This window comes from Ochotona princeps, chromosome 22 (assembly GCF_030435755.1).
Source record: "Ochotona princeps isolate mOchPri1 chromosome 22, mOchPri1.hap1, whole genome shotgun sequence".
Taxonomy (NCBI): domain Eukaryota; kingdom Metazoa; phylum Chordata; class Mammalia; order Lagomorpha; family Ochotonidae; genus Ochotona; species Ochotona princeps.
In genome coordinates, this window is record NC_080853.1 from 35,794,049 (window position 1) to 35,810,764 (window position 16,716).

The following is a 16,716-nucleotide window of genomic DNA, read 5'->3' on the forward strand; positions in this document are numbered from 1 at the left end:
CCCCCAAGGTCATGGCTGGGCTTCCTGTAACTCCTGAGGTGGGGGGACTGGGTTATCTCTGTTCCCAGAAGCTTCCTCCCTGCAAGGTGGCTGCAGACCACCGCTCCACCCCCAGAGGGCTAAAGCACCAGACAGGACTTGCTGGAACTCCTCTGGCAGAGCACAGCCCTGGAGATGGGCAAGCCTTGGGTGGCCCTACGCGCGCTCCCTGGAACCCAGGCTTGAGTGACCAAGGGGAACCCATAACCTCCTGCTCTGATTCTGTTTTGTGCTCTCAGGAGGGCCTGGTGGGGTGGGGTCAGTGGGGAAGAGGACCAGATAGAGGGCCTGCCGAAGGGAGGTGGTTGTCAGCTTGGATCTCCACGAGGGGATCCGCAAGGGACCAGGATGTGTCCTCAAGCTTGACCTCTGGCACTGATGCTGAGGGCAGCCATGCTGCACAAGACGGCCCCGTGTGTGGGGCTCATGGTGCTGGGCACCTACATGTGGCCCATTTGGGAGTTTGTGGATGTCAACAAGGACCTGGAGTGCGTTGTGATGTCGATGGAGTTCACTGTGCCTCAGTTCAATGATGCCAGCACAGAGGAGCAGCGATATGGTTTGCTGGAAGGCGGCCAAGTCCAAGAGAAGGTGAGTGGCAATCACCTGGTCCCTTCCTAGGGCTCTGCTCTAGATGGGGAGCCTGTACCAGGCAAGAGATACAGGGACCGGGGACACGGCCACAGTTCCAGGTCCTCCCTCTGGCACAAGACGTGGTTTCCCCAGGACTTTTGTGTGAGCCTGGTGCTGTCTCCCTGGGTGGATGCCAGGCCTGGGTCCCGGAGACCACAGGAGTCCTTGGCATGGATGACTGCTGGCCAAGCTGCACCTGCTGCATTTGGTGGGAGCCAGGCCGGGCTGCAGGTGTGGGAAGCACACAGGGGCATTGGCTGGGTGAGTAGGTGTGATACTATTTGTGAGTCAGGAGCAGGTATGTGTGAGTACTCTTGGTATCAGCTGTGTGTGTGTGTGCATGTGTGTGTGTGTGGCACAAGTGCATGGCTGTGTGAGGTGTCTCACGTGAGTGTGCAAATGTGGTGTCCGGTGTGTCAAGTCTGAGTGTGGGAGTGTGTTGGCATGTGTCAGGTAGCAGTGGGTGAGTGTGTTGAGTGTGTGTCAGGCATGAGTGGATATTAGTGTCATCTGGTTAGATGCTCAGCGCCACACAGTCAGCCTTCCAGGCATTTTAAAAAAATTTATTTATTTTTATTGGAAAGTCAGACAGAGAGGAGGAGAGACAGAGAGGAAGATCTCCCACCCACTGACTTACACCCAAAGTGGCTGCAATGGCCAGAGCTGAGAAGATCTGAATCCAGGAACTTCTTCCAGGTCTCCCACACTGGTGCAGGATCCCAAGGCTTTGGGCCATCCTTGACTGCTTTCCCAGGCCACAAGCAGGGAGCTGGATGGGATGTGAGGCAGCTGGGATATGAACCAGTGCAGCATTGAATCCCGGTGCATGCAAGGCAAGGACTTTAGTCACCAGTCTACTGCTCCAGGGCCCAAACAATTTTTAAAAATATAATTATTGTTTTTTGTTTGTCTATGTGAAAGGCAGATTTGCAGAGAGAAGAAGAAGAAGAAGAAGAGAGAGAGAGAGAGAGAGAGAGAGAGAGAGAGAGACTATCCCATCCACTGGTTACTCCCCAAATGTCCTCCATGGCCATAGCAGGGCCAGGCTGAAGCCAGGAGTCAGCAGCTTCTCCTGGGTCTCCCGTGGGGCACACGTGTTCTGTCCTCCAAGCTTTCCCAGGCAGATTAGCAGGGAGCTGAATTGGAAGGGGAGCCTATGCACTTGTCACACCATGGTGCTGACCCTTTTCCCAAACAGTTGCGTGTTAGGTCTGTGCCCCCTCCCCACCTCCACGAGGATCCAGGGCTGGATCAGAAGGTCCTAGTTCTGGGTACCGACCTACTTCCCTCAGCCTTCTTAGAGACTCATGACACACGTGGGCAGCAGCAGCAGGGAACGCTAATGGCTGCTGCTCCGTGAATGTGGGCCAGCTGGCACTGTCCATCCCGGGCCCTGCACAGGCTCCCCAAGGGAAACCACAGCTCTCACCTCCAGTCTGAGGCTCAGTCCTACCCTCTCCTGATCCTGCTGGTGCCTCTTGTGTCTGGCTGGTGCTGTGAGGTGGACACATAGAGTGCTTTCGTCAGCAGGTGGCTTGGAGCACGTGCAGGTGCCTCACTGTGATGCGAATGTGCAACCAAAAGCACATCTATTCCCTGCCCCATCTTGTGACGTTGGCCTCAGCCATTGGGAAGGCTCCAGCTGGTGTTTTGAGCGCACGCAAGGACATGGAGCTGTTGACTCGGCGCAGCTTACACCTGGTGTGTGAACTGTGTCTCAGCACAGGCGTGTTCCACTCTGTAATCTACCGTCCCCTGGTGCTCTGCCTCTCTCCTCGCTCCCGAGTCGCAGATGTTCGCCAGCTGTTTGCATCTGTTCTTCTTGACAGATGTGGATAGCCATCTTTCTGATGGAGCTGGGGCTGTGCCTCATGATTGACAGGAAGTGTGATGAAGACATGGACAGCTATCTGCTGCCAAGTGTGCAGGAAAAACAAGGGTTGGGGGAAATGATTGTTCCGAGAGTGGCACAGTGCATGTTGGGAGAGTGAAAGGCCTTGGCCCAAGGCTCAGGAGAGCCTTGGGGCAGGAGGAGGGTTCAGGACTACTGTTTTACTCTGGAGTCAGGTGGGTTGCATAGTACTATATCACCTGTCACTATCATTTTTCACTGGCACCCCTGCTTTTTCTGAATCTCTCTCTTGCTTCCCCCACTCCAGGCCTAGAGCAATGGAGACAGAGGCCAGCGTTCTGGGTGCCAGGCTTATCCATCAGCAGCAACAGCACAGGCCCCAAGCCATGTGCCATGCTAGGCGGTGAGGAGGCCAAGAGACAGGTGTCTCCTTGCTTCATGTCCTGAGCGGGAGGGCAGCAGAAACCCAGCTACTGTCTGTGGGTAGACGGGCCCCCGGTCAAGCACCTGCACTGTGGAACAAGCGTTCACACATACCCCCAGTCCCTCCCTCAGGCAGGCAGTAGAGCCAGAGCTCTCCACACTTGGCTGGGGGAAGGTGTCCCTGAATCCCCCGGAGCACCTCCGGGGAAAGGGCGATTCAGCCCGAGGCAGGAACCCTCCCAGAGGAATTCAAGGCCACAGAAGAAGAGAGAACAGGACTGTATCCCCGCGGTCCGTGCCAGCCCATGCGTTCCCTTTGCATGAATGCCCACGTGTGGTTGGTTCCCTTACTTGAAATCAGAAGACAATGACTTTCTGCTGTCCCTGCCAACCCTCCGTCACCAGCATGTAGCCCATCAGAGCCACCATCCGCCTGGCGGCCTGTGCCACACAGCTCTGTGCGCTGTGAGGTTCCCTTTCCTGACCTGGGTCCTGAGAGTGGAGGCCACAGTCGGGCTCTCTGCCTGCAGATGCCCCCGGACTCTGTGTGCCACAAACCGCCCCTTCTAAGGACGTGAGCTCTCTGCATCTCAGGTCTCCTCTGCTGGTGGAAGTGCTTGGCCAGTGGTCCACTCTGCTCCTGGCTGCTGAAGTTCAGAAAACCTTGGTATCTGAACTGCAAACATCTCCACCTTCCCCCCGCCCCTATTTTATGCTGTGGGCCGTCTCAGAGTTTCGCCACTGTATACGTAATTTAAAGCAGTCTGTCAAGTTGTTTAAAAAAAAAAAAAGCAGGTCACGATGAGTATTAGAGATTTTTAAAAGATTTATTTTATTTGGAAAGCAGAGGTACGGTGAGAAGGAGACGCTGCCCAGGTGACCGCAATGACTGGGCTGGGCCAGGAACTTCATCTGGCTCTCTCAAACGGGTGCAGGACCCCAAGCACTTGAGCCATCTTCCACTGCTTTCCCAGGGAGCTGGATCAGAAGCAGAGCAACCAGGACTTGAACTGCTGCCCACATGGGCAGCAGCTTAACCTATTAAAGCTGCGACCGTGGCCTGTTAGAATAATTATCAATCTACCAATGAGAGAAGTGAAGCCATAAAAATTCTTCAGTTCTTCACGCCTCCTGAGATGGGACTTTTTTACTGCTGCCAAACAACAAGTGACCTGCCCCTTCCCCAGAATCCAGGCTGACTTGTGACCTGCTTCAGCCTGGAGCCTGGTGTGGAAGGCAGACGGGCCCTGCAGGCTCCCCCGGCCCCCACAGGCCGAGGAGGGGGGTGACAGGCAGCACGCAGGGCTCGCCTCCGGCTCCGCAAACCTGTCTGACTTTCTCTCTTGCCTCAGGCTCCAACAGCGCCAGGGTGGGCACGGTTACCAATTCTGACTTAGTTACATTTTTCAAATGTTCTTCCTTATGAATTTTGCATCAATTCTGATCATTTAAAATATTGCATTCAGATAGTACTACCTTTATTATTATTATTATTATTATTATTATTATTATTATTATTATCTTGATTGCTTGTTTGGGATACCCTTATATTTCATACCCAGCTGCCTCGCTTACTCACTCACCTCTCATCCGGGTCCTGCTCTCGCCCAACCCTCCCCAGCTGTCACATGAATGAACCTGGAAAACCACAGGCACCAGCCCAGCACCTCTGGCCCCAGCCCACAGCCAGCCAGCCCTGGAGGACAAGGGTCTGCAAGTAGACAAGCGAGCCTGGCTGATTGCAGCCCCATCTGCCCGTGCGTAGTCACAGCAGCTGCAGGACACAGAAGACCAGCCCTGCAACGCCTCTTGCACGAAGCAAGGATGGAAGAATCAAGTCAGGAGGCACAGGCACAGGGGCTGTTCAAACCAAGACCCAAACGGAGCTGGGAGCCCTGGCTGCCGTGGGAAGCTCTGCCCACCACCCGCCAGCCCTAGGCCTTCAGGGTCCCCCGGGGGCTTCAGTTCATCCATAGAAAAAGTCCAAGGACAGCAGGCCCTCCTTCTGCCTTCTAGTCTGGGGTCAATTTCATCGCCCCAGTCGGGCGATGTCCCAGGCAGGGCTGCAACCTCAGGGAGGAAGAGGTGGGTGGAGGCAAGAGCAGGTAGGAGAGGAGGCCACAGCCCAGGGAATGGTGGGCACGCTGTGAAGCGTGGTCCCAGCACTTGCTGCCCTCCACCCACAGGAGGCGCCACAGGCTCCCACGACCACAGCCCCTGCCGGTGCCCAGCACGACCCAGCCTCTTCAGCAAGGAAGGGCAGTCTTCATCCCTGGAATGGCCAGAGTTGTGCCAGCAACAAGATCTTGGCTTCCGGGCTTGACCTGCTGAGAATAAAGTGAAGGAGAGAAGGAGCGGTCATTCCCGGTGCACTGGCCCCAGGCGGCAAACCTTCCCCAGAGGACCAACCCCCCAGGAAGAGCCCCATCTTCTCCTCCACCCCAGCCTGGTCTCCATGACAACAGCTTCCCCAAGAGGTCCCATCTTATTGCTGTAACAGCCACCTCAGAGAAGGGACCACCTCAGAGAAGGGTGTGTAGCAAGCTAGGAAACAAAAGGTATGGAGGCTGAGCCATGGAAACAGGAATGTCCCACATCAAGGTCCCCCTACCTTGGGGCTCAGGTGGGTCTACATGGCACGGCTCTCTCAGGGTGGCTGCTGGGCCTTGGCAGGGTTTTCAGGCTCTGGGAATAACCACAGAGGGCGAGCAGTGTGACGAGGGCAGCTGGAGAGCCCATGGGGCAGGGTGGGATGGCTGGTAGGGGGCTGGGTACCAAGTGCAGAAGAGGGCAGAGGACAGAGCCTTCCCCCGTTCGCCCTCCACTCTGCTTCTCCCCTGCTTCACTCACCAGGGGGCCGGGGCTCTGCCGAGGCTGTGGGGTCCAACTCCGTGGGATGAATGCTGCCCAGGGGGTACTCCTGGCCTGGACTGTCTTTGGGCCTGAGCAGCAGGATAAGGGGCTGGGAAGTGGCACTCTTGCCATGGCTCCTGGTGGCTGCTTCCCCGCAGCACGGCACCCAGCCCAGGTTCTGTGTCCCCAAGTTGGCACCCTGCTCCAAGTCCCTCTCCCCATGGCCTTCCAGTCCCTTCTAAAAGAGCCCTGGCAAGAGGTTTTGCAGAACACTCAGGCCCTGCAGAACGACTGGCACCTCCTCCCTGGCACCCAACCACCGTCCTCCTGCACCCTCCAGGCGTTGGCACAGTTCAGAGGACAGGAGCCCCTGCTACTGAAGCCTCACTCCCAGCTGGAGTGGCCACACCAGTTTCGGATGCCCTGTGCCCCGTCTCCAGCTCAAACCCTGCCCTTCCCCTGAGTCAGCATAGAGCACTCCCACGGCCAGAGGAGAGGGGGCAGTCAGTAGTGACAGTGGTGCCAGGCAGGGCAAAGGGTGACACTGGACAGCTGGCCAGTGCACCAGCATCATGGCAGACCAGAGGTGTGAAGTGCACTGGGCCCAGCCTTGGAGCTGGGGTCTGGGGGGTGGGGACAGGAGTGATGGGGGAGAAGGGCTGAGGGTTCCGTGGAGCACAGGCCGCATTAGGGCAATCAAGGTGAGTCAGTCATGGCTGGAGAGACCAGGAGAGGCAGCAAGGGAGGGCTGGGAGCTAGGGGGTTTGGGGACTTGGGGGGTTGGTTGCATGGGGGCTTGGGGTATTCCCTGAGTGCTGCTGGGGTTGTGGCTGTTTTCCACTGCCAAGGGAGGGACTACCCTTTGCACCTGAGGGCAAAGTCAGGGCCCGGGGCAAGGGCTCAGAGCCCTTGCAGCCTGGGCACTTGGGACCTACCCACTGTGCGAGGGATCCTTCCTGCAGCAGCCCCAGGGGCATCTCTGGTGACGGGATGCCAGCAGCCGGTAGCGGCACCAGGCCAGGCCGGCCCCGGGCAGCAGAGGAAGCAGGAAGCTTAGGATTGTGCCCACTAGGAAGGCATCGCCGCGGTCTGCAGTCGACAAAGAGGGGCCGTGAGCCCTGCGCAGGTTCACCACCAGCACCACCTGCCCATCGCCCCCAACCCCCAGGAGGCGCACTGTCAGCCTGCGCGGGGCCGCTGTCCACGCTGCCACCCAAGCCTGGCTTGTCGCAGAAGGGCGGAGCCCAGCCCGGAGAGCAGTGGCAGTTCCCGTTGCTGTTGCAAACCTGCAGAGGGGAAGGGAAGAAGGTTGGTGCAGGATGGGTCCCTGCCCGCTGAAGCCACGCCTCCCCACCCCACCCCCCAATGACAGGCTCCTCACCCCGCGGTGGTGGCAGGCAGCCGCGCAGCGCTGCAGCTCCGGGAAGCTAACGTTCTGGCAGCTCCTGTCCTGGCACACCTGTGGGCAGAGCATCCATGGGACACCCGCAGTAGACTCCCAGGTGGCAAGCAGGGCCCAGGGGTCAGGGCTCTCACCATTCCAGGGCCACACTGAGTGCCCGCCTCCACCAGGCCCAAGTCCAGCAGCTGCGGTTGGGCATCAGGGGGCGGGAAGAGTCCCCGGCAAGCCACCTCGCCGCCCTCTAGATGAACGGTGGAGTCCACGGGCACCGTGTGCGGTGGTAGTCGCCCTGGGTCCCCGCCTTGGCACTGCAGCCTCCCGCACCAAGCATCCCTGAGTGGGGGAAAGGTGGGGAACGGCCGTGGCTCCTTCCCCAACCACTGCGCTGCCGGGAAGCCTTGGCACCCTCCCTCGGGTTTGACTCCCCACCTCTTAGCTTGAGGCACGACGCCGGCCTCAGCATCCTGGTCGCAGTTCCCGTGGGCGTCCCCCGCCGAGTTCACCACCTGGAAGCAGGCCTCCGGGGCAGCGCGCGAGCCTAGGGAGCAGGCGGGCAGCTGGGGGATGGCGCAGAGCAGAGGCGCGCCCGGAGAATGGGCGCGGGATGCAGGGGCTTGCGCTTTGTCTCACCAGGTCCCCAGAGTTGCTGACACTGCTGCTCCAGCGTGGGACATGCGCCATCGCGGCAGTAGCCGTGCCCTCCGGCGCAGGGCGAGCCGTCCAGGAGGTAAACGTCCGGGGGACAGTGCGGGGAGGAGCCCGTGCAGAACTCAGGGAGGTCACAGTCGCCCACAGCCGTGCGGCATGGCGTGCCCGCCGGCCTCAACTACACCACCGGGTACCCGGTTAGGTAAGGAGTGAGAGACAAAAGTTGAGCTGGGAATCCGGACCGAGCCAGCTCCCAGCAGGGGCCCCAAGACGCCCAGCAGCCAACACCACCAAGGCCGGCTCCCCATGTGCCCGCAGCCCTCACCAGGCAGCGCGCGCAGCAGGCCCCTTGGGCGCACTGGGCCCCGGCATGCAGCGAGCAGTTATGGGCGAAGCAGCAGAGTTCCGGGCACTCCTGGAGCCAGAAAAGTAACCAACAGGTGAGGGCGCAGCGTCCCAGACGTCAGCGCTGGGGGAAATGGGTGTGTGCGTGAAGGGTGGTCCTTGGTAGCTCAAGGCCCGACAGAAGGACCTGACCTGGCCAGAGCCGCAGTCACACTCCTCGCCCGCCTCCACGAAGCCGTTGCCGCAGCGCGCCGGCCGCACTAGGAGTTCCGGGTCTGGGATGTCGGCGAGGCACGCGCCGCCCCCCTTGCGGAAGAAGGCGCGCAGCTGACGGCGGCTGCAGGCGCTGAATACGCGCGGGAATGGATGCCTGGGGACAGGAGGAGGGCGTCGGCGTGCGGGGAGTGCCCCGAGCCCGGCGCTCTCCCACTCCCACGCCTAAACTGGCCACACAGTCGCCAGAGGCGCGGGCCCCGACTAGGCCGTGCGAGGCACCGGTCCTCCAGGGAGAACGGGCCACGGGAAGCAGCCGGTGCAACGCCAAGAGCGGAGGGCCCAGCAGGTGCCAACATGGAATCAGCACCCGAAGGTCGAAGTGCTAGGCTAGGCTGTGCTCAGAGACACACACACACACACACACCCCCAGGCTGCAGACTACGCACATCCTACGCTGAAACCTCAGGACGAAGTAAGGGCAGACCCTGTGGCCGTCAACCTTATCCCACAGAATTTGAAGCACAAAGACACGCGGTCCGCGATCGCCCCATGCCCACCGCGCACGCACCCGGTGGCCGCCGCCATGACGCAGCCGCCCGGCTCGCGCGCGGCCTCCTCGCAGCAGCCGTCGGGGTCGTGACTGAGGCCAAGGCTGTGGCCGATCTCGTGCGCCATGGTGGCCGCGGCGCCGAGGGGGAGCTCGGAGTGGTCCTGCTGGGACGTGGCGGGGAGAGGGTCACTGTGAGCCCCCATCCCCGCACAGCCGCCCGCACACAGTCCCCCGGGCGCTCACCGTGCTTACGCCCCCGGAGCTCTCTGCACCACACATGCCCTCGATGGGCGCCAGACCCACGGTGGCGCCGCGGAAGGGGCGGCCCCTGAAAAGGCAGGGCATGGCAGCGTCATCCGTCGGGGGGCCAGCTGCTGGGCCCCGCAGGGCCAGTCCCGGGGCCCGCGTCGGGGGTCAGAGGCACGCACGTAAGCAGCTGCGCCGAGTCGTGTGGCCGCCGTGCCCATAGCCCTCGGCGCCACCGCAGGAAGGCCCATAGCGTGGCATTGGCGTCTGGCGTGACCTGGCTCTGGTCCTGCTCGTTCCACACTTCCAGACCGCTCAGCACGACCCGTATGTCCAGGGTCCTGAGGATCTAAGAGCCGGGCTGGGTGCGGTGGGCAGGCGCCCCACTGGCCGGGCATGGGGCCCTCAACTCCCCCTGCCCTGCACATGCCCACTAGGGTCCACCCTCTCTTTTGCAGCTCTGCCAACCTGATCCACGTAGCTGGCCACCTCCAAGAGCCGCTCTTTGGTGCGATTCACATTCCTGTGCCGGATCAAGAACTGGGAGGGCAGAAACACACCTCGCGAGGGGCAGGGGGTGAGGTGAGTCCTGGCCCCGGCCCCCTGCCAGGCCCCTGGGATGCACTCCTCACCAGGGTATGGTCAGCCACTAGGTACAGCTCCAGGTACTTGGTGCTCCTGCCAACCCCGCGCCTGTCCTGCGGAGAGAACAACAAAGGATCACCCTGAGAGGCAGGCCGCTTGGCTTGGGTCCTGGCCAAGCCCAAACCCCAAAGAGAAAAGCATCATAGGTGCCAGGACTTGCTTCCTCCTATGCCCTAGCCTGGGGCCTAGGGTCCCTTCTCTTTTCCCCTGTGTTTCCACTGCCACCTGCTCCACGGCCCTGACCCTGTTCTGGCTCACAGTCGGGTGGCTGGTCATGCCCGCTTTCTCCCTGGGGTCCCTGTGACCGCAGGCCCCTTTCCAGGTGAGCAGCTGCTGGATCCTGAAGATTGTGTGGGTTGAAGCCTCCTTGGGGTCCCCAGGTGCCTTGGGCCGCAGGTAATAGGTGGTGTTGCAACTGAGCACGATGAGGCCACTAGAGTACAGAGGAAGGGTCAGAGGGCATGCTCCAGCCCCAGGCCCAGCCTCCACCCCAAAAACTCACCTCAGGCCAGAGCAGGTGCTGAGGGCCACCCAGGAGTCCGGGAAGCCCCTCACTTGTCCGTGGTAGTGGCAGTGATCCTGGGGAGGAAGCCCAGGTCTTAGCCAACAGTCAAGTGGGATGGGTAAGAGCAAGGCAGGTCGGGCAGTGGGGCACCCCCTCCAGCGGGGCACCTCTCACACGGTCCCAGGGCCCGTGGGAACATCTCACCGTGTGGCTGTGGGCCTGCACCACCAGCTGTCCATCTGGGCTGTAGTGGGTCTCCATGTACCCCGGGGCCAGCAGCCTGCTGGGAGTAGGGGTTTCTAGGAATCACATCACTCCGTCCCAGCACCGCCTCCTCCCAGGCGCCTTCCAGGCCTCCTCCCTGAATGCTAACTGAGCAGCTCTCGGAGGGAAGGCCCCGGAGTGCTGGATGGGGAGCTGAGAGTGAGGGTCTGTGGCCCCGTGTGGGGAGAAGGGGGATGGCAGCTGGTGCCCTCTGGCAAGGAGGGGACACTGCTGAGGGCAGGCACAGAGGGAGGGTCCAGTGGCCCTGTTACATGATGGGGGGGCTGCAGCCGGTGCCTGTGGCGAGGAGGGGACACTGCTGAGGGCAGGCACTGGGAGCAAAGAAGAGCAGGGGAGCCCCCATGGCACTCCTGCCTGCTGCCTATCCTTGTAGTACAACTGGTCAACCTTCCCACTCTCTCCTAAACCATACCCTTCAAATCTCAGCCTCCCACCCTCACTATCAGATGACCTGGAATCCCACCTGTCCCCACCTGCTCCTGCCCTGCCCACCTGAGAAGGGGTCTCCATCCCCCTCTGCCCTGTCTGTGGGCTCCAGCTCTCCCCAGGCCCTCGCAGCAGGGCCCAGCAGTCACCCAGCACCAGCCTCTGAGCTTTTGGGAAGCTTGGCCTCCTGACCCCTAGAGGCACCCAAGGCCGGTGATTCCTGCCTCTGCTCCTGCCAGGCATCCTTGCAGCTCTGCTCCTCCACTGCCCTCCCACGCACAGGCCTGGCAGAAGGAGAGCGTGTCTGCAGTACCACACGGACAGGGCTCAGGCAATGACATGAGCACTCAGTGGCCATGCCTGGGAGCACCGTGTGGCCAGGACACCTGCACCCGCGTGGCACTGCCTTGGTTCACTGCTCGCTCTGACTCCTGGCTCCAGTTTCCTCTAATGTGCCTGGGAAAGCAGCAGATAATGACTTCGGTCCCAATACCCACATGAAAGACCTGGATGGAGTACCTGGCTCTTGGCTTTGACCTAGCCCAGCCTTGGCTGCTGGGAGTGTTTGGTGAGTGACAGAAGTTTCTCTCTCTCTCTCTTTCTCTCTCTCTCTCTCTCTCTCTCTCTCTCTCTCTCTCTCTCTCTCTCCCCCTCCTTTTCTCTGCCGTGCAGATAAGTAAAAATAAAGACTTTCTAAAACATTCCACACTCTTTCTTGGGTTCCCCTTCCACTCCATGAACTGCTCTGTCTGCTCATTCACCAGCTCCAATCCTTTGGCTGCACCCCAGCCGGGACAGGCAGATCTAACCCGGCCTTCGGAGACCTGACCCTCCTGGGTCCCCCAGTGCCCATTTCCCCAATCCAGGATGCTCCCCAGCTGCAGCAGACTCTAGGATCCGCCACAAGGTGGCGCCGCTCGCCTGCGGAATCCTGTTCCTGCTGCAGTCGGGACGCGCTGCCAGACCGGGCTGACCCTGCCTCCAGTCATTTCAGCTTGCAGAAGACCACGAGAGCTTTCCTGCTGCTCGCAGTCCCAAGTCCCTGCGGGGCCCTCTCCCCTCCAGGCTGCCTCCCTCTGGGGGCTCCGCCATCGGTCCCCAGCATGGACTCACCGGTTCCTGTGCAGTTCAATCAGGAGCTCCTGGCCGTCAGCCTCCAAAGTCAGAAGACCTGCAGCAGGGGCCTGGCCAAGAAGAAACACAGGGCTGAGGTGGGGGCCACCACGCTTGCTGGAGAGGTGTGGAGTCCAAGGGCAGACCCTGCTGGGGGCCCCATGGGAGGTAAGCATGTGCCAAGATGTGTGCTGCTGCCAACAGCCACCTGCCAGTGGTGCCCCAAGCTCCCCGGAGTCCAGGGCTGCCAGGAAGGTGCCCTGCTTGGCTGTGTTCCTGGGTCCTGCCTCCTCTTTTCAGACCTAGAAGGCACACGAGAGAGCCAGGGGAAGGCAACAGGGCCTAGAGGACACTTCCGGGGGGCATCTCAAGGGCCTCCCTGCCATCTGAGAGCAAGTGGCCCCCCAGTCCACCTGGCTGCGTGCGGGCCTGTCCCACATCTGCCTTGCTGAGCTCGGGGAGTCAACATGGATCCCTTCCGGTGGAGAGGCAGCCCTGACTCCCCACCCGATGCCAGGAGGGTCAGCTGGGTCAGCAGCATCCCCCTCCCCATCTCTGGTCCTCCACACCCCTCTCAGTGAGAACACCCCTGAGCTCCCTGAAGGCCTGGGAATGCTTACCTCCCTGCTTGAAGGTCTCCTCCTCTTATCCCAAAATGCCCTGAGCTGGGATCCAGCCCGGGACACCTTGGGGAGGAGCAGGCAGCCCTCGACACCCCAGCCATGGGCCTGGCTGCTTGACTGGGGGAAGGGTACCAGCCATGGCCCGTCCCTCAGGGGGGTCCCACTACCTTCCCCTCCTGGACAGTCCGCCCCTCGCCGTGCCCCTGACCCATCCCCACATGTGACAGGGCTGGTCCCCTGGCCTGGCCCCAGCAGCCCGTGGCCTGTTTTGCCAGGTTTGCAGGAGCAGGAGGCCAGATGTGAAGGAAGCAGTGCCCACTTGAGTTTCTCCTTTGGTCACAGCCCAGTGACCATGCTGGAGGCAAGGATGGGTAGGACGTGGGAGGATGTGGGACAGGGTATGTGGGGGCGTGTTTGCATAGGGGGAGGGGAGACAAGACAGCGACCACTGCCTCCCACCCTGCCCAGCCAAAAGTGGATTTCCCACGATCTGGCAAGGCCAAGGTTCCGGGCCGCCAAATGGCAGGTCCCTGGGAGGGACAGCAAGGCGCCGCAGGAATCACACGGCCCAGCAAACTGTGCCAAAGATATTCTTGTGATTTCTTCAAGATGCTCCTAAAAGCTGCAGGCCCCACAAGCCTTGGACCCAGCTCTGTCTGGTGGGGGTGGGGCCCGCCTGGATCATCTAAGGGCGGAGGGAGGGGAGGGGGGAGTAGCAAGCGCATGCAGACCCCTTCCCCTCACTGACGTGCAGTGGGGAGGGGCCTGGAGGAGCCCTGCCTGGCTGGCTGCAGGGACCCTCCCCCAACACCACCCAGTAAAGCGGCCACCCTGCGTGCCAGGGAGGGACTGACCAGTTCCTGGGTGACCACGGGCCCGGGCCGGCCATCCAGGACCCAGCGGGGGGTGGCTGGCTCTCCAGGGTCGCCTCCTGCAATGTGGACACAGCACAGGGTGGAGGACTGAGGCTAGAGGTGTGGCTGCCAGAGGACTAGGCTGGAGCAGAGAGGACGTGAGAACCTGCCCGCTGGCCTGGGCTTGGTGCAGCCACCAGGACCTGGAAAGTAACAGCTCACTGGGCACAGGCCTGATCTTGGCTTGGGGTCGAGGTCAGAAGGCAACAGCCAGGCCCCAGTGCCGAGGGGGCGGGACGGCCCAGGGTATTTTTAGCCTGGGCAACAGATGCTTTCCTGATGAGCGAGGTGCGGCTGGCTGCCTGGTGTTCCCCACTCTCAGGACACCCACCTAGTCTGAGCCGCCCTGGGGCCTGCATGCTGGGGGCAGGGCTCCCTGGGACCCTGGGCCAGAAGCCCCCTTCTCTTGTGTCGTTGGGGGCCATAGCATGTCTGAGGGAGGAATCCCGAGCCAAGCATTACTCAGAGGCGCCTGGAATGCTCCCCTGGAATGCTCCCCTCCCAGCCTCCTCTCCAGAAACAGGCCACCCTGGCCCCAGTCCCTCAGCGGATCCTTCTTCCAGACCTCAGCACCAAAGATCTGGATGCCCGGGGGTGGGAGCAGCAGGAGCTCCAGCAGCCACTGCCCCCAGGAAGCCCCTGGAATTACATGAACTTAATTACCAGTGAAACAGAGGGGGGGAAGTGGGAGAGGGGAGGGTGGAGAAGCCAGAGTGGGGAGGGGGATGCGCAGGACCAAGCCGGGCAGGTGCAGTGTGGGGGCGGGGCGGGGCGGGCTGCCAGCACTATGATGGAGGCAGATAGGGAAGGAGATAGGCCCAGTTTGGGGGAGCATGGAGCCCCTCTCTCCTCCAGGTCCCACTACCCTCCCCCGCCTTGGCCCTGAGCCTGGCAGCCGTGGAAAGTGTGAGAACTGCCCTCAAGCACGCTGGCTCGCACTGCTCACCCCTGCTGCAGGAGACGCCTGGACAGCTGCACAGGACACACACACCCCCCCCCTGCGATGCAGCCAGGCTCTGCGGGCAGGCGTCCCCTGGGCGTCAGGCACACACCGCCCCGCTCTACCAACCCTCACTTCAGAGACAGCTGGGAGCGTCCTCCCCCAGGTCCTCTGCCTCTCGGCCCTGACCAAACAAGGCAGCAATGGCCAGAGCTCACACTCTCCCAAGCCCCTGGAGCCAGGTCCCTGGGAGTTCCCAGCAGAGCCAACTACGGAGGGCTTCCTGGAGGAGGGAGACCAGCCCTAGGAGTGGGAGGCAGTGGGAAGGGGAGATGGGGCTGGGAGGGGAATAGGGAGTACACTCCCAGCTTGCCCTGTGGGAAGCAGGGTGAGGGTGCGCAGACCCCGTTGCCCCCATGTCCTCTTCGCCCACCCCCATTGCTACCGTCCCAGGCCTCACCTCGGGGCACCCAGGTGCCGGGCCCTGGCTTCGGGAGCAGCAGCAGCAGCAGCAGCAGCAGCGGCGGCGACGGCCGCGACCCCCAGGCTATCTGGGAGCCCATGTCCATGGCTCAGAGACACGGCCCGCGCAGGGCCCCCAGCCCGAGTGCCCTGCTGGAGCCGGGCCCAGAGCACGGCGGCCGTCGAGGGGGAGAGAGCCGGGAGGGACCGGAGGAGGCGTGGGTCCAGCCCGCCACGACCCGCCCCCCGTTGGTCCCGAGGGCCCGTGTGGCGCTGGAGGGTGGGGCTGCAGCGGGCGGGCGAGGCAGCCCGCGCCTGGACACCACCTGTCGCGGGGAGTCTGTCCGTCCGCAGAGCGCCCCGCAGCTCCACCAGGACCGCCTCTCTCCCCGCCTGGCCACGGTCCCGGGAGGGCGGCAGCCAGGCAGGTGTGGCCGTGCGCCTGGGCGCTTGGTGCCCGGCAGAGGCGATGTGGCCGCTCACACCCAGGCTGAGGGAGCGCAGGGCGTGCACCAGCGCCCCCGGACCTGTTTCTCGTGGTAAGACTAAGGGGGCAGGGTTGGTGCTCGGTTTCGTTTTTACTTTTTTTTTTTTAAATCCAAGAAGCCGAGTGCCAGAGCACTGGCTCGCTCGTGTCTGCTAGTTCATTCTGCAACTCTCCACAGCCACTGCAAACCATCAGTGTCTCCCCTGTGGGTGCAGCCAGCCAGCACGCGGGTCCCCAGGGTACATGTCAGGCCAAGTGGGGCTGGGAGATGGGCAATGAATAGGCATTCAACCCTCAGATTAAACGTCCACCTCATTGGTTCTCCTTTTCTTTAAAACAGATTTATTTATTTTCATTTGAAAGGTAGAGTTATAGAGAGAAGGAAACCTTGACAGAAAAAGAGCTTCCATCTGCTGTTTCACACTCCAAATGATGACCATGGCCAGAGCCAAGTGGTTTGAACCCAGGAGCCAGGAGTCTCCCACATGAATGCAAGGGCTTAAACACTTGAGCCATCCTCCACTGCCTTCTCGGGCCATAGCAGACAGCTGTGTCAGAAATGGAACAGCTGGGACTAGAACCAGTGACCATATCGGATACCAGCACCAATGGGCTGAGGCGTAAGCTACTACACCATGGTGCTGTCTCCTATTTTTTTTAGATATGCAATAGCCAGGGTTGGGCCAGGCTGAAATCAGGGGCAGAGAATTTCCCCGAGGTCTCCCACACAGATGCAGAGGCCCCAGTGCCAAGACCTCACCCACGCCCGCCCAAGGATGCAGAGTACCCAGCACCCACACCCTCCCAGGGTGCAGAGACCCCACCAGGCCTCACCCACTCCCGCCCAGGGTGCAGAGGCCCCAGCACCCACACCCTCCCAGGGTGCAGAGGCCCCACCAGGCCTTACCCACGCCTGCCCAGGGTGCAGAGGCCCCAGCACCCACACCCTCCCAGGATTCAGAGGCCCCACCAGGCCTTACCCGTGCCCTCCCAAGAGCACATTTGTGGGATGCAGCTGGGATTTGAATCAGCATGTGGGATGCTGTATCACAGGCAGTGGCTTTACCTGTCCCACCTGCCACCCCTCCACACCTTGACCGCTATGTCAC

General features: G+C 61.5%; 2 protein-coding genes across 3 annotated transcripts; one reads left to right on the forward strand and one right to left on the reverse strand.

The window, feature by feature from the left end:
• The first annotated feature begins 432 nt into the window (after positions 1 to 432).
• Positions 433 to 5,270, forward strand: LOC131483033 (cystatin-14-like). Its single transcript, XM_058679901.1, has 3 exons — positions 433 to 630; positions 2,502 to 2,592; positions 5,134 to 5,270. The coding sequence occupies exons 1-3, from the start codon at positions 433 to 435 to the stop codon at positions 5,268 to 5,270; spliced, it is 426 nt and encodes a 141-aa protein (XP_058535884.1).
• A 286-nt stretch (positions 5,271 to 5,556) lies between these two features.
• Positions 5,557 to 15,230, reverse strand: ADAM33 (ADAM metallopeptidase domain 33). 2 transcript variants are annotated; one of them, XM_058679573.1, is made up of 21 exons: positions 15,119 to 15,230; positions 13,659 to 13,735; positions 12,182 to 12,252; positions 10,562 to 10,637; positions 10,355 to 10,431; positions 10,096 to 10,285; positions 9,840 to 9,905; positions 9,676 to 9,747; positions 9,390 to 9,556; positions 9,205 to 9,289; positions 8,980 to 9,122; positions 8,388 to 8,565; positions 8,176 to 8,265; positions 7,833 to 8,028; positions 7,632 to 7,740; positions 7,337 to 7,535; positions 7,182 to 7,259; positions 6,978 to 7,086; positions 6,736 to 6,889; positions 5,798 to 5,889; positions 5,557 to 5,632 (listed from the first exon to the last, which is right to left on the reverse strand). In XM_058679573.1, the coding sequence occupies exons 1-21, from the start codon at positions 15,225 to 15,227 to the stop codon at positions 5,595 to 5,597; spliced, it is 2,376 nt and encodes a 791-aa protein (XP_058535556.1). In that variant the 5' UTR covers positions 15,228 to 15,230; the 3' UTR covers positions 5,557 to 5,594. The 2 variants fall into 2 exon arrangements, with proteins under 2 accessions (XP_058535556.1, XP_058535555.1); XM_058679572.1 differs by having other exon boundaries at positions 10,562 to 10,640.
• Between the last annotated feature and the right edge of the window lie 1,486 nt (positions 15,231 to 16,716).

Excerpts from the sequence above, each read along its gene's own strand:
- ADAM33 (XM_058679572.1), bottom strand. The coding sequence starts at position 15,227 with ATGGACATGGGCTCCCAGATAGCCTGGGGGTCGCGGCCGTCGCCGCCG. Across the intron at positions 9,123-9,204 it reads GCTCCGGGGGCGTAAGCACG|GACCACTCCGAGCTCCCCCT; the intron begins GTGAGCGCCCGG and ends ACGTCCCAGCAG. Across the intron at positions 5,633-5,797 it reads GGCAGAGCCCCGGCCCCCTG|AGCCTGAAAACCCTGCCAAG; the intron begins GTGAGTGAAGCA and ends GGTTATTCCCAG.
- LOC131483033 (XM_058679901.1), top strand. The coding sequence starts at position 433 with ATGCTGCACAAGACGGCCCCGTGTGTGGGGCTCATGGTGCTGGGCACC. Across the intron at positions 631-2,501 it reads GCGGCCAAGTCCAAGAGAAG|ATGTGGATAGCCATCTTTCT; the intron begins GTGAGTGGCAAT and ends TCTTCTTGACAG. Across the intron at positions 2,593-5,133 it reads GGACAGCTATCTGCTGCCAA|GAGGCGCCACAGGCTCCCAC; the intron begins GTGTGCAGGAAA and ends CTCCACCCACAG.